Source organism: Lonchura striata, chromosome 2 (genome assembly GCF_046129695.1).
Source record: "Lonchura striata isolate bLonStr1 chromosome 2, bLonStr1.mat, whole genome shotgun sequence".
Taxonomy (NCBI): Eukaryota; Metazoa; Chordata; class Aves; order Passeriformes; family Estrildidae; genus Lonchura; species Lonchura striata.
The window spans coordinates 117,062,162-117,089,829 of record NC_134604.1 but is presented as its reverse complement, the minus strand read 5'-3'; the positions used below and the strand labels follow the sequence as shown (position 1 = coordinate 117,089,829).

At 45.8% G+C, this 27,668-nt stretch overlaps 1 protein-coding gene across 2 annotated transcripts; it reads right to left on the bottom strand.

Moving 5' to 3' along the window:
• Positions 1 to 218: 218 nt before the first annotated feature.
• On the bottom strand, positions 219 to 27,631 carry LCMT2 (leucine carboxyl methyltransferase 2). 2 transcript variants are annotated; one of them, XM_077781741.1, is made up of 13 exons: positions 27,172 to 27,631; positions 25,447 to 25,528; positions 24,944 to 25,124; positions 22,656 to 22,812; positions 22,060 to 22,249; positions 21,547 to 21,654; positions 19,457 to 19,547; positions 17,055 to 17,303; positions 14,783 to 15,013; positions 13,675 to 13,772; positions 11,797 to 11,984; positions 11,460 to 11,595; positions 219 to 387 (listed from the first exon to the last, which is right to left on the bottom strand). In XM_077781741.1, exons 1-13 carry the CDS (start codon positions 27,531 to 27,533, stop codon positions 364 to 366), a joined length of 2,097 nt encoding a protein of 698 aa, XP_077637867.1. In that variant the 5' UTR covers positions 27,534 to 27,631; the 3' UTR covers positions 219 to 363. The 2 variants fall into 2 exon arrangements, with proteins under 2 accessions (XP_077637867.1, XP_021394452.2); XM_021538777.3 differs by lacking the exon at positions 219 to 387 and adding an exon at positions 7,730 to 9,497.
• Between the last annotated feature and the right edge of the window lie 37 nt (positions 27,632 to 27,668).

Below are 27,668 nucleotides of genomic sequence, written 5' to 3'. Positions count from 1 at the left end.
CTGCCGAGGAACCCAGCCCTGCCTGGGACACCCAAAGCAGCAGACCTCGAAAAAGGAGGGGAAAAGTCAAGCTTGGAGTGGAAAAAGAGGATAGAAGTACAGCAGCCTTTAAAAATGCCTGCACGGAGCAATAGTGGGAACCAGTCACATTTCTTCCTTCCTTGGTTTCTGTGATGACATAAATAGGAAGTAAGAAGACGTTAAACAAAAGGCAGAGCTAGGATTTGACAGGTCTTTATTTTGGCAGGCTGCATGGCAAACGCCTCTTCCGGGACTGCGACACGTTTTGGGGAATGGCAGAGAACGGAGGCAAAAGGTGCCGGGGAGACCTTCTGTTCCCTTCAGCCCCTTGCTCCGCTGGTTTCAGGGCACTCGCTTGGTTCGTTCCTAGAGAAAAACGCTAGGGCATGATTTTCAAAACTACTGCCCGTCCCCAGTCAGAGTTTCCTACATTCGTGGGTACAAATGAGTGGATAGAGAGACGACTTATTTCCAAATGAGTTTAGCCATACATTCCTGTTCTTTACCAATAGCTGTGAAAACGAAACACTTGCCAGGTTTTAGTAGTCTACACACACCCCTCCCAGGGAATTTTGGGGCAGCTTTGGGTCCCTCTGCGGGACGGCACCCAGCGTGACCCGCCCCCCTCATTCGCCACCCACCCGCTCCTCCACCGCAGTGTGCGTCCCTCTCCTGGGGACCTTGGGGTGCCCCAAATGACATCAGAGCCCCGAGGCTTCAGCCCCTAACCCTGACCCCCGAAGAAGGCACAGGACGAATCCAACTGCCCCGAACAGCAGCCCAGCACTCCCTTCCAGCCCTTCCCACACCTCCATCCCCCCAGAAAGGGACTCCGCCGCAACAAGGAAGGGGGAGCAGCCCCCAGAAGGCTCGAAGCTCCGGCCCCGCCTCGCTGTCGCGGGCCAGGGGCAGAAAGAGGGAGCGGCAGAGGCGGCGGGGACGCGGCACGGCCGGCACGGCACAGAGCGGGGGCCGCTCGCAGCGCGATGCCGGCGGAGCCGCAGGTCCGGCAGCGCCGGGGCGGGGTCCGAGCGGCGCGGGGGATCCGCCGAGAGCTCCGGGCCCGTGCGGGGACTCCCGCAAGGCCCGGGGGGCGCCGGGCTCCGGCCCTCGGGGCTTTATTCTCCGGCGCCCCGAGCCCCGCGGCTGCGGGGGAAAGAAGCGAAGGGGCGACGGGAAGAGAGGAGGGAGAGCGGGACATGCGAAAGGGCGGGGAGGGAGGTCGGGCTGCGGAGGAAAGCGGGCGGGGAAGGGAAAGGCCGGCAGATGAGGAAGAGGGACGGGGCACAGAGGAGGGAGAGAGGGGGAATGGAACGGAGCAGCGGGGCAGGGACAGGACAGGAAGGAGCCGGGATTGGGGGGGACACGGAAACGGGGGAAAGAGAGGTAACTGGGGGGAATACGGGCAGAGAGCAGAGATCAGAGCTGGCCCTCGGGAGGAAGCAGTTATTTATCTTTAGATAAATCCTGCATTTCTTTTGGACATAGATAAACTAAGTCTCATGAGGTCGAATGAGGGAGCAGGGGATTTTGTTGTTTGTTTTTGTTGAACACGTTAAATCCCTAGGAAAGGCCGTGGGTCAAACCAGCTCTGCGGGAGGTGTCTGGAAGCACAGGGAGGTTTCATTAACATCATCTTGAGCTGGCCAGGGCTGCCTGTGATTGAGGCAAAATGGCTTTCAGTAAAGGATACCGCATCTGTCGCAAGCTGGATCCACTTCCCCGAGCATAATCGCGGAAACCAGGAACAGAGAACTATGTCTCATGTTTGAGTCGGAGCTGTGGCTGTCCTCTTTGAGTCAGTGTGCTGTGATAACTACAGTGTTAGAAAGGTGGCAGACTGGACATTGTGTGAGCCCTTCATTCGTGGAATGTAAAGAAACAACTGTTCTGTTTTCCTATTTATTAATGGAGAAGCTTCTGATTTAAATAAGAATAGAAAAAGAGACCTTTGTTTCTTCATCTGTTGAGAAAATTTTACACATTTAATAACATCTCATTATGTGTGTATATTTATGTGCACTAAATTTTCATATAGTATCTTCCATCATCTTATTTATTTGGTTCTGAACAACCCTGTGTTGAATACATGATAACTCATTTACAAGCTAATTCTCTGGGTTGCATTTCACAACAATAAATTCTCCATTCTTAAATGTTACATCATAATTTGTTTTTATCTTATTTTGTATGAGTTTTAAAGGCTTTTTGGTTTTTAGCTTTATTTTGTCCCAGTATTTTTAGCCTACCTCGAGGCTCTCTATTGATTTATGTCATAATAAAATGAGTAATATTTGGAGCAAATTGTCTTGTATTGCAAAGTTACTTTTTACACGTTTTAAGTGAAAGATGGATAAGATAATTTACTTAAATTCAATTCTTAGCCTCCCCCTTTTTTTTTTTTTTTTTTGTCGGAGGGCAAAAATGAGACGTGAAGAAGAGAACCCTAAGACCTATACATGGGCTTTTAAAATATGTAAAATTATAAAATATGTTTGTGTTCTTTAGGATGCCAAGGCACCTGGTTGCACAGCATTTCTAAGCTTGATTGTGACCCTTTTGAGGAAAACTTTTATACCATGGAAGTATTTTTCTCCTTAGCCAGCACCTGCTAGAGGCTAGGCAGTGACTGACATAGCTCCTGCAGCTGTATGATGGTCCAGGTGAATAGTGGGTGCTTTTCTCCTATTTTTAAAATTCTCCTTTTTTTTTTTTTTTTTTTTTTTTTTTTTGTGGTACAATTGATACTTACTATGTATTTAAGTAATCTCCTTGAACTTTGGTTGTAGAATCCCTAAGGCACTGTGGTATGGATTGGGAGTAAGTGTCTAATAAAGGTAGTGAACAGGTTTAGTGCAAGTCATAAAATATTTTTAAGATTTGTGGAAAAGGTTGTTTTAACCTGTGTTTAGTAATTATGGAACATGCTTGAGCTACTTAAGGGCTAACAGATGAAAAATTATTTATTCCTGAAAGTTATGCTCAAAAAGAGCAGTGACTTCTCATGCTGGGATACACTGCAGGCACCTGGATAAACAGCCTTCCCTAAAAATTAAAACCCATGTCAAAGTTCTTGCCCTCTTCTCTGCCTTGTTGCTACCAAGCAGAGGAAGCCAGACCTGAAGGAAGTTTGAAAGCCTCTCTCCTCATTACTAATCTGCAAAGCACTGTTCCTGAATTCTAATTGGTAGGTTATATCATAGCAAACGCTCATACTCTGCTGAAAGTAGTCACTGAGTATTGTTTTCAGTAACCTTAATCAGGAAACTGCTTTCTCTGTCTGGTACAGAGATTTCCCAATGAATATTTAGCAGTGGCATTTTGCTTTAATTACCTCTATTTTATTTCCATTTAATTCCCTAAATCCTTTAGGTACTGATACTTAATGGTTGGAAGATCACAATCTTAAACTGACAACAGAAACAGTCCACGAGTTCCCTTTCTCAGGTTTTTTTCTCTCTTTTTGTGCTTGTTGTTTCTATCTGGTATCTGTTCTTCTTAATGCGTATTTAAAGGAGTACAATTATTAGTACTTCAGGAAGATTTGTGAAGTGCTACTTCTCTAGCTCACTGATCATGTCACAGAATCAATTCAGAAGATTCCAGTGTGTAGCTGTACCAAATTCCAGGTATTGGCACAAATAATAGACAAAGTTAATGAAACACTGTCCCTTAGGGAATAGTTCCCATATTTTTAAAATCTGTGTGAATAGATAGAAAAATGGTCAAGTATATATCAATTTAAATCCAGAACCCAGCATCACTTTAAACTTTCAAAACCTTCTGGGTTTTGATGATGATGCTACTGCTTTTTTAGACTACAAAAATTGTCAATACTGATCTTAAAATTGTTAGACATTTTTCCAAATATTTTAATAAATACCGGAGATTAAATAAGGTGTTTACCCTAAATTTAAACACAGAGAGAAACGTAAAACAAGATTTTCTCCTCAATTTAAACAATTTTTCCCACAAAGCCTCCATTTTCTGGGGTCAGTGGGATGAACTGGGGAGAGACTGGGAAGATGAAAGGAAAAAGAACTTGTGCCCCCACCCTTCCCCACCTGCTCAGGTGGGTTAGGGTAGATGCATTCCTCCCCTCCCCTCCCCTCCCCTCCCCTCCCCTCCCCTCCCCTCCCCTCCCCTCCCCTCTCCTCTCCTCCGCTGCCCCTTGGCACAGGACTTGTCCCTGCACACCTCTGAGCAATCCTGCAGGTCCTCCCCAGCTTCAGCTGGGAGAAGACAGAAGTGGAGCAAACAGAGAAAAGTTAGGGAGGTTTGTGGTGGTGGCCCCTGTCTTTAAAGAAGAAGAGATCTCTGTTCGTGGAGCCTCGGCCCCAGGGGAAAATGGGGGGGACTGTGGTCCCAAAAATGAAAAACTGAATTGTTTTTTCCCCTCTTGGCAGGGCATCCTTGAAAGGAAAAATCCTGAAAGCAGTCTGTCCATCCATGCATTGGTGGTGAGGGCACTGTGCATGGAAAGGAGAGGACCACCATGGCAAACTTTTTTTCCTGGGTGGTGCCATGTGTGACATGGAAACACAGGATGTGGCAGCTGGGTTTCTTGCGGGGGGGGGGGGGGGGGGGGGTCTGTGGCACAGGAGAGACTCCTCTCTCCCTCGATGGGCTGAGTATCAATTGTCTGGAGGGTGGAAACCTGATTGGGGTCCAGATTGTGTCTCACTGTGGTTTGTTGGAGTTGGGTGGTGGAGGAGGAATGCTTTGGAAGGTTTTAATTTTGAATTTTGTGTGTGTTTTTTATTTCTTTTTCCTTTTATAGTAGTAGCTTAATAAAATTTTTTTTTCCCCTTGTTATTAAGCTTGGGCCTGCTTTGCTCTCTTCTCAATTGCATTTCACAGCATTCAGTTAAGAGATTGCATTTTCATGGGGGCACTGGCATTGTGCCAGTGTCAAACCATGACAATCACCCTCCTCCTCACTGGTTTCACAGTACAGCTGCTGCCCACCTCTGGAGATTGATGGACATTTCATGGGCAAAGGAGCGGTGAGGACGTGTTGTGATGGTGTGGGACCTGAGCAGGACATACACAACACAGATTAATAAAAGCTGGAGAACATGCTGAGTTGGGTAGGAACAGTTCAATTTCTTCCAGTGGGCCTGTGGTTTGGATTTGTGATGAACAGACTGTTGTTAGCCCTGGGATGTTTCATTCAGTGCTGAGCATCAAGGCCTTTGCTGCTCCTCACACCATCCTGCCAGCAAATAGGTGGGTGTTGCCAGGAGTTGGGAGGAGATAAACTCTTCAGAAGGGCTCAGCAAGGAAGGAGAAGTTGCAGGGTAGCCCTGTATATAAGGGTGTGTTTTGACTGTCTAGGAATTGACAGTGGTGATGAAAGGGTTGAGGGCTGATGATTAAGAATTAGGAAAAGAGAAGATACCAAAGTGGGAATCTTCTCTGACACAGGGGGAAGGCTGGTAGGGAGATTGGTAGTTCCAAGGGTTAAGGGTCCTTCATTCTACTCTTAAGAGCAGGGTGCAATGAAGTTTCCTGGATTGTCCACAGCTTTCCTTCTATGACAAAGTGACCTGCTTGGTGGGAGAGAAAAATGCTGGGGATGATGTTTATCTGGACTTTTATTAAGCCTTTGACATCATTTCCCAAAGCATTCTTGTGGAGAAACTGGCTGCCCATGGCTTGGACAGGTCCACTGTTCACTGTAAAAAAGGGTCTGGATGGCCAGCCCCAGAGAGTGGTAGGGGACAGTTTAATTCAGCCGGTATCCAGTCACAGTGGGGCTCCCCTGGGCAGCACTGAGACCAGTTCTGTTTCTATCAATGACCTGCAGGAGGTCTTTGATAGACCCTCAGCCAAATTGTAAAGGATCTGCCAGAGGACAGGAAAACTCTACAGAGGGATCTGTAGAAGCCCAGGGATTGCGCTGTGCCAGGCAGTTCCTGAAACCCCCTTCTCCCCTACCCCTCCCTGACTACTCATTCTTACTACACCCTTTTCTTCAACTGGGTCCAGCACCGCCGCCACCACTGGGGCTTCAAGCGGATGCTGAAGCACCGGTGGTGCTGACCATGGCGTGTCTGCCAGGCTTCCAGGTATCTCCGAAGGCGGGCATGAATCTGCCCCAGAAACCTTCCTGCAGCAGTACTGGTGCTGTATTCCAGCTCCACTGAGCTGCTGCTCCTGCTGCTGCTGCTGTTGCTGCTCTCCAATACATTGGGATTCATGATCACCACTAGTCTAGGGAGCAACCTGGCTACCGCCACAGATCTTCTGCGTCGCAGCATCATGGAGCTGTTGCTACTGCATCGTCTTATGTTCTTAGGTTTGCTCTCTTCTGTCACTTTGTACATGTCTGGCCTTGCCAACTCCACTCCAAGGCACTGGGGACACTCTTTGGCCCCCAGCAGCCTTGGTGTAACATGCAGATCAGCCTGGACCACCCTGCCGCTCCCCCGGCCCCATCGCCACTGGGACAGCTGTGCCTCCAGCTCCTTGCGGTGCTCCTCGAAGAGCGCCTGGGAGTCCTGGCAGCTCCGGATGAACCTTGGGAAACGCCTCCTGGAGCTCATGGAACGGCGTGGGGAGCTGCCATGGGGCAGCTCCATCTCTGCTGATCTCCGTGCTCTGCCCACGTTGCTCTGCCCCTCCGGCCAGCCGCTCACTGCGCTCGCGTGCTTTGAGTTCTGACGGATCCTCTGCAAGAACCCCAGACGGGCGAGACAAGAGCAGCTCCCCAGAATGCACCACATTGTCCTGCCACGCATGCCACACCAACACACCCCAAATCCACACAGCCCAGCCCAGCCCACACAGCAGATCAGAGGCCACCTACCCATAGACACTTGTCCCGTAGCATGACAATGACCAGGATGAGCTGCAGCACCACCATCGTGACTGCCACCAGCTCACCCAGGGTGAAGATGTTGATGAACCCCATGGCACCGTCTGTGGCAATGCAGGTCACCAGCACAGGCTGGTGAGGAGGCTCCCCAGCAACCTGCAGGGTCCCAGTGATGGAAATCCAGCCCTGGTGGGGTGGCAGAGGCCGAGGCTGTTGGCTGCCAAGACACTGCCAGACTGTTGTGCCCAGCACTGTCTGCTCCTGTGGGGCCCCTTTTATAGCCTGGCAGTCTGGCAGAGTCCCCTCTGTGACATCATGGAGCAGCCAGAACCTTCTTTGTGACAATGTGGGGCAGTCAGAAATCCCTTTGTGACAGCATGGGTCAGACAGAGCCCTCTGTGTGTCATCCTGGGGCAGTCAGAACACCCTTTTGGACACCCAGGAGTCCACAGGAGTCCAATGGAGAGCCCTTGCTGCCTTGGGCACAATGGCCATGCATGCTATGTTGCCCTGCTGAAACCTTCAGGATTCTGTAAGTCAGTCAGGTGCTAACAATTTCCTTTCACATAATGAATCTGTTTTCATTTGTTGTTCGATCTGTAATTGCTGGGAGCAGGAGGAGGTTAACTGCTTCATAAGATAGATCTCTTTTGAATAGATGATCTGTGTCAATTTCATGAGCCTCCATGGCACAAGGGCAGTGATCATGCCCCTGTGCACTGGTGAGGTTGGACTTCAAATCCCGTATTCAGTTTTGCGCCCCACACAACAATAAAGATATTGAAGTTGCTGGAGTGTATCCAGAAAAGGGCAATGGAGCTGGGGAAGGGTCTTGTGCTTTAACCCCAGCTGGAAATTAAGTAAGGAAAAAAAAAGTGAGAAAGAAACTCATAAAATGAGATGATTCAATAAATAGAAACAAATTCCAGAAATACTCGATGAGAGAAAAGAAACAGAGAGGAAAAACAATATTATCAATTTCTCTGCACCCAACAACTGATGTGCAGTCAGTCAGTCACTCATCATGAAATCACAGATTGGTTTGGGTTGGAAGGGACCTTAAAGATCAAGTACCACTACCCTGCCATGGCAAAGACACCTTCCCCTGGACCAGGTTGCTCCAAGCCCCATCCAACCTGGCCTTGGACACTTACAGACAAAGGGCAGCCACAGCTTCTCCAGGAAACCTGTGCAGGTCCTCACCACCCTCACAGAGAAAAATTCCTTCCTGATTCCCAATTCCTTCCTGGCAGAGGGAAGCCATTCCCCCTTGTCCTGGCCCTCCAGGCCCTTGTCCAAAGTCTATTTCCACCTCTTGAAGTCAGGGGCTCTTAGGTCTCCCTGGAACCTTCTCCTCCCAAGGCTGAACACCTCCAGCTGTCTCAGACTGTCTCCAGAACAGACAGGCTTCAGCTTCCGAGCGCTCTGTGGCCTCCTCTGGACTCATTCTAGCAGCTCCACATTCTGAAGGACCAAATGCCATCCAGAGGGACCTGGACAAGCTCAAGAAGAGGGCTTGTAGGAACCCATGAGGTTTAACAAGACCAAGTGGTGGTGCTGCATGTGGACAACCCCCAGTATCAAACCAGGCTGGGGATGAACAGATCAAGGACAGCCCTGCCCATGAACTTGGAGATGCTGGTGAATGAAAGGCTGGCCATGCCCTGGTCTTGTGTGCTGGGTTGATCCCACAGTGTGACCAGCAGGGGAGGAGGGGGATTCTTCACTTCTGCCCTGCTCTGGTAAGAGCCCACCTGCAGTCCTGTGGGCAGCTCTGGGGTCCCAGCACAGGAAAGACGTGAAGCTACTGGAGAGAGACCAGAGGAGACCCCAATAGAATCAAAAGGATGGAGCACCTCTATGCTATGAGGAAAGGATAGAGAATTGGGATTGTTCAGCCTGGAGATGAGAAGTTTTGAAGTGACCTAACTGTGGCCTTGCAGGGGGCCAAGAAGGATGGAGATAGACTATTTACAAGGGCCTGGAGTGACTGGACAAGAGAGAATAGCCTCTGAGATAGAGTAGGTTTAGACTGGATATTGGGAAGTCATTCTTCCCTGTGAGGCTGGTGAGGCCCTGGCATAGGTTGCCCCAAAAAGCTGTTGCTGCCCCATCTATGAAAGTGTCCAAGCCAGGTTGGATGGGGCTTGGAGTAACCTGGTCTAGTGGAAGGTTTCCCTACCCATGGCAGGGAGGTAGAACAGGATAATCTTTACAGTGCCTTCCAGCCCAAATCACACTGTTCTTCACCTCTAAGGACTACTGCTGCCAGCTGCTTTTGAGGTACTTTACAGCAACACAAAGAGCCGTAAAAATGCAACAGCCAGTGAGGTGTCAATCCCTCGCTGTAATTGTCCCTCCTGAGCTCACCTTCACAAATGCATTCTGGATACAAAGCCTTGTGGAAATATTGTGCTGCTTTTGGACCTAGAGTGAATAGGTGTCTCCCCAGAGTGCAGCAGCAGGGTTCAGCCCTGCTTAGTCCCACTCAGTGACTGGTCAGGATGCTGCTGAGGCTCAGCAAGACAGGCTCTGGGTTCAAGTGTGTCCCAAAGGAGAAGCAGTTTCCACCACCACCAATAACCAACAGCTCCTTTTCTTTTGGCAGAAAGACACTGCTATGATTATGTAGCATTAGTGGCCACTCCAGGTGCTCCTGAAAAAGGAAAGGAGATTTTGAACATACAGGACTTCATGTGGTTCACCATACCACCCCTGAATGTGGGCAAGAACAGATAGCTAAAGAATACAGGAACAAGTAACCCCTGAGGTGTACTCCTCCATGACACCCACCCACCAACCAACTTGCAGCTCAGTGATTTTTTAATGAGAAAAAATGTCTTTACATTCCCTGAATCTTAATGCTTTTCCTCCCAAGAAGGCAGCCAGTCAGTTTTTGATTCAGTGTATATCTTTGCCATTCATGGCCTGTGGCAAAGAGCTCCAGAGCTATGTAGCTGGCAGGTTCAAAAGTCTAGAGAGTTTTACCTTAGTCAAAGCAAACAGCTCATAAGCAAAGGAAGACACCAATCCATCTGCATCCACTTATTCAGTGTGAACAAAAAAGTTACATTCTTTTAGATACAACTTTACTATCACTGTACCTATCCTCATGGCTGTCCAAAAAGGGCAGTCTATTTTATCTAAAGGATATGAGGCCACTTATAATTTCTGCTACAGACAATAATTGAAAACTAAGCTACAGTTAAGCATGTTTCATGCTTTTATACCCTCAGCAAAATGCTGCAAGGTCAACTGGATGCACACATGCTGTTCACTATAAAAAACAGATTCATCGCAAATTCCGGTTTCACCAACGACAGGTTCCACATTTACAGTTATCAAAAGAAAGTTGTTTCTTTACATGAAAGATAAACAACAACTTGTCAAAAGAACTTGTCAAAGAAATGTTCTTATAGAATCACAGAATGGTTTGGGCTGGGAGGACCTTAAAAATGCCACCTTGCTCCACCCCCCTGCACTGGGCAGGGACAACTTCCACTAGACCAGCTTGCTCCAAGCCCAATCTAACCTGGTCTCAAACTCTTCCAGGAGTGGGCAGCCAAAGCTTTTCTGGGCAGCCTTTGTCAGCACCTTGCCATACTCCTCATAAAAAATTTCATCCATATATCTAGTTTGAAGCTGCTGTCTTTTAGATGAAAACCACCACTCTTGTCCTATCACCACAGGCCCTGCTAAAAAGTCTGTCCCCATCTTTCTTACAAGCCCTGCTTTAAGTACTGGGAGGGGCTCTAAGGTCCCCCCACAGCCCTCTCTCTCTCTCTCAAGGCTGAACAACCCCAACTCTCTCAGTGCATTCTCTCAGGAGATTAGCTCCAGCTCTCTGCTGATCTTTGTGGCCCTTCTAAGGATTTCATCCAACAGATCTATGTCTTTCTTTTACTCAAGGCAGTATTATCTGAGATGAGAGCTACTTAGCGATGTAGACCAAGTTTTGGCCAGAGTATGCCAAAATCTGCTGTGTGACACCGCCTGTATGTCTGCTCTTCAGTGATTCATAGAAAAAAGTCACCAAATAGTTAAAGTTGGAAGGGTCCTCCAAGCATCATCCAGTCCAACCACCCTGTTCAAAGCAGGCTCAACTCAAGCAGGCTTTTCAGTAGCTTGCCCAGTCAGGTTTCAAATACCTTCAATAATGGAAATATGACCACCTCTCTGAGCAATCTGTTCAGGATCCAATCATCCTTACAGGAAGCTTTTATGTTCCAGCTGAGTTTCCAGTATTTCTGTGCTGGTTTTTTTCTCATATTTCAGGCACCAGCTAGAGCACACTGCAGTTTCCACGAAGAAGTTTTCAATGAAATTATATTACAGACCTTCATAAACACTAACTTAGCCTCTGGTTTATCTGTTCCCTTCCTCCACAGATATCCTGAAGTGACTGTGCTTGTGCCCATTTCAGTTCTGCTGCCCCTTGTCTGAAAAAGAGCAGCTCCATGTTCCAGTCTTCTGCACATTCCACCTCTCCCTCCCTTTAACTCTGTATGTTCTTTGTGCTGGGTAACAACACTTTGGAATTAGACCCTACCTCTCCATAAAGTTACTATGTTCCTTCACAGGACACTGCTTACCCTGAAAGAAAAATTTCAGTACTTACCACATTAATCCCGTAGTTCAAGCAGAGACCAGTCATTAAGTCGATGACAGTGACACCTGGCACAGAGGGTGCATGAAACCACACTCCACCAACGAGCATAAGCTTTCCTTCATGCACATGTGCCGTATGTGAATACCTGTGAGTGCAAAATGAGATTGAACTCCATTAGCAAGGGATGCTGGTAGAGACAGGATGAAGATTCTCTGCTGAATGCTCTAAGCAACCTGTCTAGTTGAAGATGCCCCTAACTCATTGCAGGGAGGTTGCACTACTTGTCCTTTAAGAGGTCCCTTTCAAATCAAACTATTTTATGATGCTATGAATGCCTTCTGCTTACCTTGGGACAAGAGGAGGGTGTGTCTCTATTGTCTGCCACTGAAAGCCATGTTCAAGCTCCCTCAGCAGGAAAACTGAACCCAAGGGCTGCTCAGCTGCTCCCAGACCTCCAGCAATCAGCACACCTCCTTCCCAGCTGCAGGCACTGTGAGAGTGGCGGCTTTCTGGGACTGGACCCTCAACAGCAATCTGAAAAAACACAAGACCAAGGCTGAAGTTGGCCAAGCTAAGTGTCTGCTTAATATCCAGGCTTTTAAATGTCTTTTCTTGTGTACTTGAATTTTTTGACACCCAACCTTCTCCACATGTTTCTCTAGGAACTGCTCTGTGCTTCCATTTACACTGTCTCTGGCCCTCAGTACATTTAATATAATCAGTCTTTAGAGGCTTTATTTTCACACATTTATTAGAGGTAACTTTATCTGCATTCTTGCAGGCTGCTTTCTGCTCAAGACATTCACCTGGGAACTACAAGTTTGCTTAGAAACACATGGATTAATGAAGTGACCAGCAAAGCAGGTGATCAGTTGCTCAAACCACAGAGCGGGTTAAAAGGCTCAACTGCAGGACTAAAATCCAGAAAGAAAATGTAAGATCAGGCATCAAAAAAGTATCACAACAAATAAGTGATGTAGAAAAATTTGGAGGCCACTTGGAACATACCTTTTCCCTAGAACAAATGAAACTATATGTTATCATCTGGACGGATGGATGGATGTTTGTAGAACGGTTTCCAACTCACAAAAGTCTGCAGTGACAACAATTTCTCATCTCTTTAGACACTCTATTGCAGACTCCGCTAGCTTCACAATCAACAGCTTTCCTTAGTGTCCATCTGATTTCCTGTACTACTCAAAGTAAAAATGGAGAAGATTTTTTTTTTTATTCTCTGAAGCAGTATTTTAGATATTTATTTGTATCTTGAATCTTCTACAGATTCAATAGCTAGAAGACCTTAAAAACCTTCCCCTGTGAGGTATGTGGCCTAGTCACTCTTGCTGCATATTTCTGTACAGCTGTTTCACTCCCTGTCCAGCTCCTTTTCAGCTGTCAGCTTTGGGTATTTTACAGGAGTTCTGCTGAGATTAAGAACACCGTAGAAAATAAAAGAAGCAATTCATGTGTATACCAGATAACACTCCTGGTTACATATCTGAAGACACAGTGTAGGCCTCCCACAACAGTGGGATATTGCTTACTCATGCTTAGCTTGTGAGCTCTTGCAATTATGCATCTCTCACCCTACAATTGTGCTACGTACAAGGCTGGGCTCAAAGAGTTATAGCATTTGGAGTTACATAGGCTGGTGGCCAGTACATAAACAAAGGAGTAAGTCCTCTTCTACTCAATTTCCTTTTATGACACATTCAGCAATCTAGTTGATTGAGGCAAACCAGCAGATGTTGTGGAGGTGGTTTTGATTGCAGCAAAGCTTTTTATACTGTCTCTATCAGTATCCTTCCACAAAAATGTCCAGCCCACTGCTAGATAAGTCCATGATGGGAGAGGTGAAAGAAGACACAGACAGTATGTTCTCAGTAGCATCCAGCAAAAGAGAAAGAGGCCATGGGCACAAGGTGACACAGAAAAAAAATAGACTTACACATAAAACCCCCTCATATTGTTCTATCAGGGTGGCCAAGCACTGGAATAGGTTGCCCAAATAGATTGTGGAGTCTCCATCTATGGAGATAATCCTACCTGAACAATATATTGAGCAACCTGCTCTAGTTCGACCGGTTTCAAGCAAGAGCACTGGACTGGATGACCTCTAGATGTCCCTTCCAACCTCCCCTCTTCTGTAGAGATTGTATTTGACTAAAATGATGGATGTTCAGAAGTCAGGTCTAACTCTGATCACCACTGAGTGTATTCTTACCACAGTGTAGGAGAGTTCTGGAGTGTGCAGGAAATGCCAGTCCCCGAGCACAGGCTCCAGAGCAGAGCGGCCACCATACACAAACAGGTACTGCTCACCTAGGGAAACAGGCAGCCAGGAGGTAACAATTTAGAATCTGGTATGACACAACAGCAAAAATTTCTGTTTGCATAGAAGGGAAGCTGACAAAAAGGGTGCAATAATACTTTGGGTAGATGTCAAGGGCATGCATTTACTGCACTATGCCTCATCTTTCACTGTTTCAGAATGGACTGTGCAGATAACATGGGTAAGTGTTGGTCACTTTCTTCATCTACAAAGCAATATCAAGGCAAAAATAAGATGAAACAATACAAGTCTGACAAAGACAAAATCCAATGTATTATTAATAAAATTTTATTTACCCATTTAGCATTTGCTTTTTTGATATAAAATTCTGACTAGAAGGCTGAATGCTACAGTGTTAATTAAACAGTGCTCTACAAATGGAAAGTGTGCTCCAGACTAGACTAACAACTGCTAAACAATTCCCCTCTGCTCCCCTTGGAGAGTTCCCTGCCAGCTGCAGGAATGGGACACCTTAGGAAAGGACAGCTTTCAGCTCCTGAATGCCACTGCTTAAGTTTTTGCCCCTTACAACCAGGATCTTTTAATAGACCAACCTTCAATTTGCTGTTGCAGGACATGATTCTAGAGCTGTTCACAACTACTGAGTGTTTGTCAATTACTACTGGAAAAGTAACATCTCTTCTGACTTTGGGATAAAGAGCTAGGGATACTGTTCCCCAAAAAATATCCTTCAGAGACAGCAAAACTTATTTCTGCCATGATCAAGCATTAATAACTTCAGCCATAGATGATCTCAAACAATCAGTCTTCCAGAATGGATTACAGTAGGTTTCAATCCTACTTGCCACCAGGGATCACGCAGATAACAACATTTAAAAATACCGTATTTCAAGTGTCAAGAAGAGATCTCAAAGCCTCCTAATTTCTTTACTACTGCCAGGGTTGAGGAATGGTCAATATGGACTTCATGAAGTTCAACAAGGTCAAGTGCAAGATCCTGCATACCTACAGCCATTTCCACTCTTTCCAGGCTTTTTACCTTTGAATGTAATTTCAGTTGTGCTGTGTCTCCAACGCAAAGCTGCTGCTTCAACAGCAGGCTGCAGACTTACAAGCTCCACTGCAACATCATCTGGGCCTGAAGCATCACAGGTTTCGGGGAACTTCAGCCACAACATTCCCAAGCCTGTGCTCGATGGGGATGTTCGTCCTCCTACCACGAGAGCCAGAGTGTCTGAGAGACAAGACACAGTATGGTACAACCTCTCACCTGTGGAGATACAAAACATCATGCTTCACACAGGTGATTTTCTCATGAAATTTATAATAATTTAAATTGGAAAAGACCCTTAAAGATTATCAAGTCCAACCAGTCCTCCAGCACTCTCAAGGACAAAACTAAACCATGTCCCCAAGAGCCACTTTCACATGGCTTTTAAATCCTTCCAGGGATATGGACTTCACCACCACCTTGGGTAGTCTATGCCAGACATGGATGACACTTTTCTTAGAGACATTTTTCTCAATATCCAACCTAAACCTCCCTTGGCACAGCTTGAAGCCATTTCCTCTTGTCCTGTCCCTTGTCTCCTGGGAGAAGAGGCCAATCTCCCCCCAGTTACACCCTCCTTTCAGGTAGTGGTAAAGAGTGAGAAGCTTCCCCATGAGCCTACTTCAGTTCAGACTGAGCTCCCACCCAGTTCCCTTGGGCACCACTACAACGAGCTTACAGCAGTGGTGGATGAGGGAAGAGCAACAGATGTCATCTACCTGGACTTGTACAAAGCATTTGACACTGTCCTCCCCAACACCCAGTGTCTAAACTGGAGAGACCTGGATTTGACAGATGGACCATTCTGTGTATTAGGACTTGGCTGGATGGTCTCTCTCCAAGAGCCACAGTCACCGGCTCAGTGTCCATGTGGAGACCAGTGATGAGTGCTGTTCTTCAGGTCTCCATAGAGACCAGCACTATTTAACATCTTTGTTGGTAACATGGACAGTGGCACCGAGCGTGCCCCAGCACATCTGCCAATGACAAGGAGCTGTGTGTGCAGTCATGTGCTGGAGGGAAAACGGAGTGGCAATCCAGAGGGAACTGGACAGGAGAAGTGGGACTGTGCCAGCCCCATGGGATTCAGCAGGACCAAGGACAAGGTCCTGCACCTGGGCTGGGGCAATCCCAGCACAAATACAGACTGGTCAGAGAATGCATCCAAAGCAGCTCTGAGGAGAAGGACTTGGGGGTGTTTGTGAACAAAATGCTCGGTATGACTTGGCAGGTTGTGCTCACAGCACAGAACGTCAAACATGTTCCAGGCTGCATCAAACATGTGGTCAGCAGGTTGAGGGGGATGATTCTCAAGCCCTATGCTGCTTTTCTGAGACCCCACCTGGAGTTCTGCATCCAGGTCTGGTGACCCCAGCACAATTAAGACATGTAGGTGTTGGAAAAATTCAGAGTTCACTAGCTTGATCACAGGGTTGAAGCCCCTCTGTTCTGAAGCCAGGTTGAGAGAGTCTGGGCTGTTCAGCCTGGAGAAGTGAAGGCTCCAGGCAGACCTTAGCACCCTTTCCAGTGCTTAAAGGGACTCCAAGAGAGCTGGAGACTGTGGAAAAGGGCTTGCAGTGACAGGACAAGGGGGAACAGCTTCCAACTGCCAGAGTGCAGGGTTAGATGGGATATTGGGAAGAAATTTTTCTCTGTGAAAAGTATGGAGGACCTGGCACAGGTTGCCCAGAGAAGTGGCTGCCATTTGTCTGGAAGTGTTCCACACCATGCTGGATGGGGCTCTGATTAACCTGGTCTACTGGAACATATCCCTGCCCACGGCAGAGGGTTGGAGCTAGATGATCTTTAAAGTCCCTTCCACCCCAACCCTTCTATGATTATATTACTCCAGCCCCTCAATGTCTCTCTTTCTGTTAGAGGCCCAGAACTGGACATGGCACTCAAAGTATCTCTGCAGTGCCCAGCAGAGAGAGATAATCACTGCTCTGGGTCTGTGGCCACACTAGGCTGGTACCAGCTAGGTGCCATTGGTCTTCTTGCCCACCTGGGTTCATTGTTCAACCACTGTCAAACAGAACCCCCAGGTCCTTTTCCAGCTTTCCAGTCATTGTGCCCTCAGCCTGGGGCACTGCATGGGGTTGTGGTGACGAAAGGGCAGGATGAGCATTTAGCAACCAGACCTGTCAGGTGTCTGTGACTGCCAGCATCACTGTGCCATGACAGCACTTTTTCAATAGACTTTCTTTCCCTTTTAGCACAAAGGTATCCCCCTTGCATTGCCATTAGTATGGGAACTCACCCCATCTTTTCTCAGGCATATTCTGTGTGACACAGACAGCTTCCCAGTGGCCTGCATGCTTACTCAGCACGTGGAAATTTCTCACGCGGCAGTGTTGTCCGTCCTCCTCCCCAAAGCCTCCCGTGGTGAGAATAACGTTGGGCTTTATCAGAACAGAGTGGTGACCATAACGTCTTGGGCCAGGAATTCCTGACAGCCTTGTACACACTGCTGCAGGGACACTCCCTGCCATCCCAACAGGACCAGGAACTGGAAGCCAAAGAGAACCAAAGAACTTAGGCAGAAATACAAACAAGGACTTACATCTTAAATTAAGCATATCACCTTTTCAAAATTATCATTCATCTTTTCAAGAAGAAAACACTGAGAAGCAAGTTGACAGTGCACACAGATAATCTGACACGCCCTAAAAATCAGGATATAATGGTTAAAACTACTGCTGTACCAACTGTAACTTCTACTCTGCTCACTCAGCTCCTGCAGGTCTGAGACTGCGTTCATGGGATGGACGTAAGACTGGCCAAAACAAGTGCAGTCTCCTAAATTGCTGCAGCAGTAAGATATGAATCACTGCAGTACCTTCAAAAGAAGGACATGTCTGATTAAGGCACTGTTTGGCTAGATGAAAAGCAAAGAACAGCAGAAAAAGGACAAACACCTGGACGCTGATTTCAAAGTTTCTTGCCAGATTTTGATCCTACTTTCACAGAAGCACTAAAATAACATTCTGAAGCATGACAAGTAATCTATTAATTCCAGTGGTCCTACTATACGAGAGTATTTCCAGTTACCTAAGTAACTTCTCTCTAAATATTATATCCCTTAGCATAAAGCAAACTCAAAGCACAGGACTCCAGCTCACCTACACATTGTTTCCTTTAATTGGTTTGGAATCTGTGTCCTTTTTGTTTTAATCAACGTCTTTATTCTTGTGTTGTAAAAGATGATGAAGTGGAGGAGCAGCTCGCAGTCCATTTTTTGTATAGCATAATCAGAAAAATTGCTTATACTGATTGTTGCTTTATACGAGACCCTACTTAATCAAGTAGGGTCTCGTAAGTAAGAAATTTCACCTCCTTCGGCTTAAATGTCTTTTTACAGACTGATCTTTTAAAGATTGAGGAGTTTTTTCATATCACAAAATATACTTACCACGATCTCTTTGGCAAATCTAGTACTTGCACTTGCTTGAACTGGATAACCGGGCGCATTTATTGATATTAGAGACATATCTTTTGCATTCCCAGTAAAATATATCTAAGCATGGACAATTCACTGGACTTTGAAGGTTTTTACTATTAGTTTTAAATACAACAGAAACAGCAGCAGAAAGACCCTAACGCCGTCTCTAATTAATCAAATATCCTCACTGTAATAAAGTCCGTTAAGCAAATGTTAGATTTTTTTTTCTTAATTTAAGGATAGATACTATGCGTTTAGGAGCCTTCAAAGATTTAAATTAAGGACCAGTGACAATCACACAGTACATTAAATCTCACCCACATTCATTTAGCTTCAATTTCCCAACATCTTCAAATCTAACTGAGACATAACACACGGATTCAGTGGCCTTGTTGGTCTCAGGAATGCCATCCTGCCCTATCCTTTTTCCGCAATGCTTTTCTTGCTCCCTAGAACACAGATTTCAACTTTCTCTTGAAGCTACAACTCCTTGTAGCTTGTGGTGCTATATTGTGAACACTAATGATATAAAACAGGTTAAAAATAACCTTCTGCTTTCTACCCTAAAAAAAGAAGCAATCAGTCAAAAACAGGTATTTCTTGGACTGCTACGGCCACCAAATAATTTTTACTGTGAAAATGCAATCCTGGTCTTGGCTTTTCCCCAGCTGTACCACTTTTGTCCCATCTAAAAAAGTGACATACGGATTTAAAAGCATTTCGGAACAGAAATATGGCAGGTACAATTGCACCCACAAGGGATAAGGAAGCAAAGCACAGCTTCATGTCAGGTTCCTTAGTGGTCTGCTGGACAAGGCAGTAAAGAAAACAGAACAATCTTCTGGAAGGAGAGAACAGTTCAGAGAGCCATATGTGGAGGCACCCGGGAATAAATTCAAAAGGGAGATCCCGAGAACAGGACTAGGAGCAGGGTAGGCTGGCATTGCAGCCATGCACTGGAAGGGCTCATGTATGAACAAATGACAAGCTGATCACACTGACAGGTTCAATAAACTGAAAGAACAGGAATGATCAGAACCAGCAGCATTAGGCCACAGCCCTGGCCTTCATTTGAACAGCAGAACTATTGTGGAGAAGTGGAGAGAGCTACCAGACAGCAGCATCCCATCTGCCCCATCCAGGATTTCAATGTCTCCTAAAACCTCTCAGAGATGCCTAGATGAGATAAAAGAATACTGTAAAAACTACTTGGTGTGTACCTGTCATGCTGGGTGACAACGGGGTCCAGGAAGGTTCCATTCCCTTTGATGCAGCCAACACAAAGTAATGAGAACATTTCAGATGCCATTCCTGTAGCAAGCCCAAAGTAAAAAAACAAACAAACAAACAAACAAATCAAGGAAGAACCAAATAATCCCCTTCAAAATCTTAGAGCAAACAGTAGTAAGGACCTCAAAACAGCCAGAGTGACCAAATCAAGTACCAACCCAGCCTAGCACTGTTCCCATAAATGGTCAGAATCAGAGGGGTAAAGCTGCATTCAGAGAAAGAACTGGTGGGTAAATACCTCTCTAATTCCAACTTTCAAAAATTTACAGTCCAGGGATCTTCTAAGCAAGAAGCTGTGTCTTTGTATTGAACAATCCTTGGAGGATTTTTCATCCATGAACCAACCCAGCTGCTCTTTGAACTCACATAAACCTTTAACATGCCGAACATACATCCCATAGCTTAACTGTGTGTTCCATGGGAAAGTTTTTCTTTTGGGAATCAGCTTCCCCTTATGCCTCTGAGTTCTGATAATAAAAAAAGAGTGAGGTCTTTATACAAGAGGGATTAAAGTTTCTTAAAGTTCATGGAATACAAGAAATCACAAATGTTAAAAGTTGCAACATGCTCTGTGCCAGACAATAATACATAATTTTCAGTCTGGCCTTAGAAACATTCTGAGGCAGAAGCAAATGTAATGTACAGGAAGCCAGTAGCAATGAGAGTTTACTGTGGCATTTATGGACATTAGTGAATTGAGTGTGTTCATTCCCATCGGGTGGGATACATTCAGCCAATTATTGTGACTAGCAAGCATAAACATGAAAAAGAACTCATTGTATCAGCTTAATTGTCCCAATCCATAATAGAAGTAAAAAGCCTTTTCAAAAGACATCCAGAAATTAATGTAAATACTGCAAATGGAAGACTCCACTATTAGTCCCTAAGAAAATTATTCCAAAAATCGTCTCCCTCCACCCTGGGTGTCTATTTTACATTTTTTACTGAATTTGACCAAGCTTGTTTACAATCAGACCTTGGGTCTTACTTAATCTTTCTCTCAAAGGCTAATTGTAGAGCTCTCTGTTGTCACATCGTTTACTCCTCTGTGCACATTTCCAGCTTGAATTCATGCACATTAACCTCCTTTGTAAGGAAAACAATACTAAATCTTTACCTTCCCACTGTATGAGCAATGACCTTGACCTACAATTCCAGTAGATATTTCTAAACCACTTAGCAAATCTGCCACCACTTTCAGTCACCACTTTTGCATTCATATAGCAGAGCAGATCCTAGCATGTTGGCAAAATAGATTCAAGCACAGTCTTTTGTTTTCATACTACAGTAATTCAATTTCTAGAATTATAAACAGAAAACCATAAAATGAAAAGGGAAACTTCTAATAAGTATTCCATAGGATATTTAGGTCAAAGTTACTCACTATCTTGCACTTCTCTTCTATACTTCAAAGAGTTGGAAATTTTGCCAGCAGTTAATATAAAAATGGCAAAGAACAGTCATTGTTGAATTTCAATCATTAATGCAGGAATGGCTGTACAAAGTCAGACCAAAAAATTCCTGAAATTAGTAACCTGTATCCAACAATGACAAACAATAAAGTAGTCTATGGAAATGGAGGAAAGCAGGAAAAGTGCATTTGCTTTCCCCAAGAATGCCCTCAACCAACTACAGCCAGGAACAGCACATCAGGTGTATATTTAGGTATTCAGTAATCCTTAATGGATTTCTCTTTCATTAAAGTAATTGTCCATTGAACTCGTGCCAACTTCTTTTATACTACCAGGTAGTTTGCTATGACAAGCCTGTCTCCTTGAGAGACTGCTCACAGGAAGGAAGGAACACGCAGCTTTTCTAAGATCAAGGAGAGCCTTCTTGCCATGCTGCTTCACCACGAGCTCCCCACGACCTCTATGTTAACTAAGCTGATCCAAGGTCCATTCTGCCGCATGAACACTTGTGCCTCAGCAGCTCTGTACAGAATTGCAACCATAAGAATTTGCAAATACCTTATGATATCAAAGCCAGGTCCCTGATCTTCAGAATAATGAAGGGTTACCTCATACTCATCAAAAGGCTCCAGAGTCTGCACTCTTTGCTGCTCATCTTCTGGAATACAACAGGTGAAAAACTCATTCATATCCATGACAGTGCACTCAGTCCAGCCCTAAAAGATAAATCCCTCAAAGTTATCATCCCTGGGAGGGCAGAAACTCACTTCCCACAGGAAAACAAAGACCCTAAATTAGACAGCTGCAAGAGCCACTTAAGACTCTTTAGCTAAAGCAAACCTTCCCAAAACCTGGTGAAAATAGATCTCTCATCTGTATAGTTAAAAATTTAACTTAGCACATCAAAAGTGTCAGAGGAACCCATTACTCCCATATGAGGCAGCAGGCTGTAAGCCAATTGGAAGCACCTTGTAATGAAGAGTCATGCTACCAGAGAAGGCAGTAGCTTAGCCTCAGCCCTGTCTGCTTCAGCCCATAACTGAGCAACCACTCAGTGTCCCAGTCATCCTCAGATAAATCATGCCTTGTGCACACCCCACCCTAGGGCTGCAGGCGCTCACCTTGCCCAGGAAGCGCCTCTGCTGAGCCTTGCAGTCAGGGTACTGTGCCAGGGAGCGCAGTGCAGTGTTCAGCTGCCTGAAATGCTGCTGCATGACACGTCCAAAGGGGTCCTCTGGGTGCACCTGCTCATACAGCAGGAAGCACGCCTGAGGGAAATGCTCTGCTGCCCACTCAATCAAGGCATCTGACCTGTTGGGAGATTGTGCGTAAGAAATTAAATTGAGGGCCCACACATTGTACAACAGGTGCAGTGTATCCTTCTGCAACACCATAAAGCTGCTATTAAGGCATCCTGACAAGTGGTAATACCCTAATGAGAGTGCTGTGCTGAACATTTCCTCCCCACTTGCACAGACAATTCAGGGGATGAGAAGAACAAAAACCTCAAAACTGTTCATTTGCAATTTTTCTTCCTTTTTCCCTTCCTTTTAGGATTGCATGTGGACCTCAATTACGTAGGGAGCTATTTGGGATGCCACAGATTTCCCAAGGTTTTAGTTTCAAGAGACCAGGTCTCCGAGCCCAAGGTGATGCACTCAGAAAGAAGCTTGTTGTTTTCCTTTCACCCCTGGGCAGACAGGAGAACCCAGCTGACCTGGTGTTCTCCATGTAGGTGAGCACCACCTCTGCGATGAAGAGGGTGGGAATTTCATTGTTCACTCCTGCTTCCTCCAGGGTTCTCTCCAGCTCAGGCAGCTCTGATAAATCCACTCCCAGTAATTTATAATCATCTCCAGAAAAGGTAATGGCTCCTGGGAAACAAAAATGATGCAACCTCACTATGGTGCTGCTCCAATACTGCGACCAAAAGAGACAAACATGAGAATCAAATGCACAGGCAATCACTCACAAGGCTATGTCCATCAACTATATTTCCCTGGAACACGTACAAGAAAATCCCCATCACTACATGACCATGAAGGGATAGTGCCATGGGATCCATTAACTGCAGATCTAAAACTGTATTCCTAATGTAAATTTTACCTAAGATTTCTCATAGAATTATTACACTTACTATAACAACAAAACCTTATTATATTTACTTAAAGAGAATTTCTGAACCACTGTAATTCAAAATCAAACCTAAAGGGCTCTCATTTCTCATTTATACACCTTTTACTTTAGGCTAAGAATGCACCATTGCTTTGATAGAATGTCAGTGGTTCTCCTCACAATAAGAAAACCATTCTCAGGTTTCCTAGGCTTGCTTAGTTTGTTTGTTAAACAGATTTCATTTCTGTATAATAGCACTGAGTCCTGAAACTGCATATGCTATCTCTCAGCAAACACCAGGACCTGACTCACAGATCACTATCCTCAGAAATAAGCTCCAGTTTATGATCTGCATGCAATATCATACTTCTGTATCCCATCATAATATGGTAAGTTATGGCCTGTTGTTGACTTTTTCAGTCAAAACCACATCATTAAAAAGCCAAACTGTAAAGTACCTTTAGAAATCACCTACGTTGTCTCTGCAGACCAATAACTGTATCCGTCCTGAGGACAGTTAACCTATCTGAGATCTTCCTTTAATTACCTGAAGATTCTTGGTATGGACAGAGTTCCTTGCCAATATTAAAAATGTGAATGGATTCGGGAAGAAAATGAACAAGTTCATACAAGAGCTACTCACTAAGACCTGGGAGTCAGGAACTCACACTCTATAGCTGTCTTCCATCTGTATTTAAATTGATCAATGCCATCCAAATACAGCAGCTTACAAATGACCCTACTGCATTTCATTCCATGTTTGCCAGACTATTTGCGTACTTTGTCAAACTCCTACACTCACTCATCTTATTGCAAGTCCCCATGTTTCCTGCAGGTTTATGACATTTCATCTTCTATAGCACATCATCTAGAGCATTACTGGAAAAGCTGGAGGAAAACACATGCAGAAAAAACCTCTAGTGAGCCACATGCTTTACATTCCTCCTTTTGCCCCTCAGCACTCGGCTGGCACAAAATTCTCTAGTAGTTTCACAAGGCTCATTTTCTCCTGCCTTGGAGGGAAAAAAAAAGTCAGGAGACATAACAACTAATGTTTTATTACAGTCAAGACACTTAAGAGTCAAACCTTCTCTCTTACCCGTCAAACCCCTAAATCATTGTATAATTTAGGGTGAAAGGGACATTTAAAAGTCATCTTGCCCAAATGCTTCCTCGTGGCAATTATCTGTGTCATGTTGCTCAAAGCTTTGTCCAGTCAAGCTCTATCTCTGTTGTGGTTTTGGTCCCCTAGGCTGGAGATTCCATTACCTTTCTGTTCCCATTTTTAACTACTCATGTGGCACAATCTCCCCCCCTCCCCGATACTTTCATCATACATCACTGGAATTTCTTTTTTTTGCCACTTTCAACTGTCCCTTGACTATTTGCTTTATGCCTCCAAGAAAAGAGTAGCTCTGATCTTTCTAATCTCTCCCAATAGGTAAGCTGACGAGTGCTGTAAGACTCACTTCCCTCCCAAACTCCTCCCCGCACAGCTGAACAAAACCAGCTCTATCAACCTTCCCTCCTACACCACCTGCTCCATCACTTCATCATCCTCATAACCTCCCGCTGGACACGCTACATTTTGCCACTGGCTTTGTACCGGTATGCTCCAAGCTGGACACACCCTTTCAGAAGTTGCAACAGAAAAAAACTGACCTTGGTTTGATATAATCAGCTCCTGACAAATCCATCCTGGCTTCTTGCTATCTCCCAGATGCTTATCTCCCAAATTATTTGTTTCAACATTTTTCATAAAATGAATATGCTTTTCATCTACGATTTCATAGTTCCCCTACTATAATCTCTTGATTTTTGAAGGCTGAAGCTGTGTTTATTCCTTCTAAACACTTCATACAAAAAAAAAATCTTCCATAAAAGCCATACCTAATCCTTTCCCTCCAGTGTCTCCCACCAGTGCTGACAACTCTTTCAGTCCTTTGATCAGAGTAGCTTTTTGGCAGGCCACATTTGGGAAATCTACCTCATATACCACAGTGTGATGCAGAAGACCCATATCCTTCAAACGGAAGTATAAGGAATCAAAGCCAGCACCTAAAGATAGGATCTGCAGAGACAGTATCAGAAAAAGTTATACACAACTCTAGCAGCATCTTGAGCATCTAGGTGTGAAAAGTATTAAATATCATCTGCAGAGTGACAAAATCAGACAACCTCCTGCAAGAGGCAGAAGAATTTTGTGTGGATATTGCTCTCCCCCAGATACCTCTGCCAAAGCGACACATGGACAGCCACAGTACTGCCAGTCAGATTTCTGTGCCCTGCTGGGAAAGGATCCCAACAGATGCAATAATGAGTCACTGCCCAGATGCCAGAAAAACTTTACACACATTTAGTGAGAGATGCCAGAAGTCCCAGAGAAAATATACCTGTGTCCTGGGTAGGCTTTGTGTCTTCAGCAGGAAGTCCTGAACACAGTGATCTACAGCACGGGCACGGATGTAATAACCCCTGTAAAAAAAAAAAATCAGTTGTAATCACTGTCCAGGAACCTGATTTCTCCAGCACTGGCAACTTCAATTAAAAAAAAAAAAAAATTCTCTAAGCTTCTACACAATAATTCCGTTTACAGACCTGCACTAGGAGATTATTTTGTCATCTCTAGAGCTTACTAATAAATACAGATCTCCTGCAACCAGTTTCTGTAAGACAACAGGTAACCCAGAGAAAATGTGCAGCTACCCCAGCTGTACTTGCTCTGTTTTGTGCAAGTATTTGCTGAATGAAAACATACTAATCCAGACACTGATGATGCTCCCTGGCAATGCAGATGACCGATACCTGAGCTCCTGCCCCAAACTGAAGTGAGAACGGAACAAAAAAGGAAGAAAAGCAAAGTCAGGAGACAAATCCTATTCTCTGTTTTTTTTAATAAATGGAAGTCAGACTAACTCCTGGAAAGCATTTACCATTTCCATACTTTGACAAGGACTGATGTCTCTTGCTTCTTGGCATTCTCTTTTAGTTAGTTTCATCCTAGATCCACCTAGCTATATTCCAGCTCTTTTCACCCCTTTAACACGCATGTTATCATCTTCACACCTCACAGAGACCACACAGCGTAAGATGTCCCAAAATTGTTGATAAATGCAATACAAAACTCTTCCCGTGAATTCAGCTTGGCATGCCAATGTTGTGTGACAAATCAGTGCAGGTTTCCTGATGAGTCACACACACCTTCATAGCCTGCAAGCTTCTGCTTGAATACCACTGTTTGATTTTCCCCTGAATGAAACTCCTTTGGCAATTCACAGTCTTTTGGATTGCATTAAACTATTCTCCTGAAATTATGTAAATTCCACCATGTCATCAGCCTAGAGGCCTCTGCAAACATACATTAAAACATTCTTGTGTCTTACAAAGCTCTGGAGAAGTTCTCCTAGTCAGACACCACTGATTCAAAAGATATTGCTTCCCAGAGCCACCAAATACCTTACAGAAATGGTAACATTCTGGGTAGTTAATGAGAAAACTATTGATGTAATTACATTATTAGTATATTTTCAAATACTACAGTTTTCAGCAGCATTGAACACTGGAGTTAGGAACCAGTCTGGTACCATATTTTACTCAGGACAAACCATTCAGTTTTGGTCCAGAAGCCATGAACATACTAACAGTCTAAGAAGGTTACATTACTGCGAGGCAGGGCACTGCAAGCTGCCACTGTGTGTACTTTGCTTAAAACGTGTTTGAGAAGCTGTGCCTTGCCCAGCTGACAGCTCCAAGCATGAGGGTTTGTGGTGGAAGGGCCCTTAAGCTGCTCTCATTCCACCCCTGCCATGGCAGGGACTGTCCCAGACCTTCGACAGTCCCAGGCTGCTCCAAGCCCGTGTCCAACCTGGCCTTGGGCACTGCCAGGGATGAAGCAGCCACAGCTGCTCTGGGCAACCAGAGAGCCAGGGCCCTGCCACCCTCACAGGGAAGATCTCCCTACCAATATGTAACCTAAACCTACTCTCAACTCAAAGCCATTCCTCCCCCTGTGCTGTCACTCCTGGCTCTCCGCAGTCCGAGATCCCCTCGCACGCCCCGCGGGCACCGGGGTCCAGCAGCCGGAGCAGCCGAAGGTGCTGCCAAGCACTCGCTCTCACCGGTGGATAAGGGGCGCTCGCCGCCGCCGCCGCCCCGCCAGAAGCCGCAGGAACCGGTCCTGGATGTAGCCCCGCGCTGCCGCCGAGCACTTGCTGACGGCGCTACTGCCGCCGGTGCCCTGGACCTGCCGGGACGACGACACGGCGCTGCCGCTGCTGACCCGCATCGCCACCCGAGGAAACACGGGCCCCGGCGCGGGATGGCGGAGCCGGGCAACCCCAAGAGGACTCCGAGGGGAGGGGACGGCAGTGCGCCGCCGTCGGATCCCCCTCCGTCCCAGCCTGCGCTTCCCCTCGCTCTCCGAGCAGCTGGGCCGAGGCTCCTCGGGCCGCCCCCCGCGGCAGCGGGGCCTCGCGATCATTCGCAGCTCGGGCGCTGCTCACGGCCCGGGGGTCGCTCACAGCCGGGGCCACCCACAGCACCGGGCCGCCCGCCGTCCATCCTGTGCACGCCGCGCCGACCGGAAGCGGGAGCGCAGCGCCGGACGCAGAGAGCG

Coding starts and splice junctions, on each gene's coding strand:
- LCMT2 (XM_021538777.3), bottom strand. CDS start 27,533: ATGATCGCGAGGCCCCGCTGCCGCGGGGGGCGGCCCGAGGAGCCTCGG. Junction 22,250..22,655: donor ACCTACATGGAGAACACCAG/GTCAGCTGGGTT, acceptor ATCTCCCAACAG/GTCAGATGCCTTGATTGAGT. Junction 9,498..11,459: donor TGAACTACGGGATTAATGTG/GTAAGTACTGAA, acceptor TTCCTTTTTCAG/GAGCACCTGGAGTGGCCACT.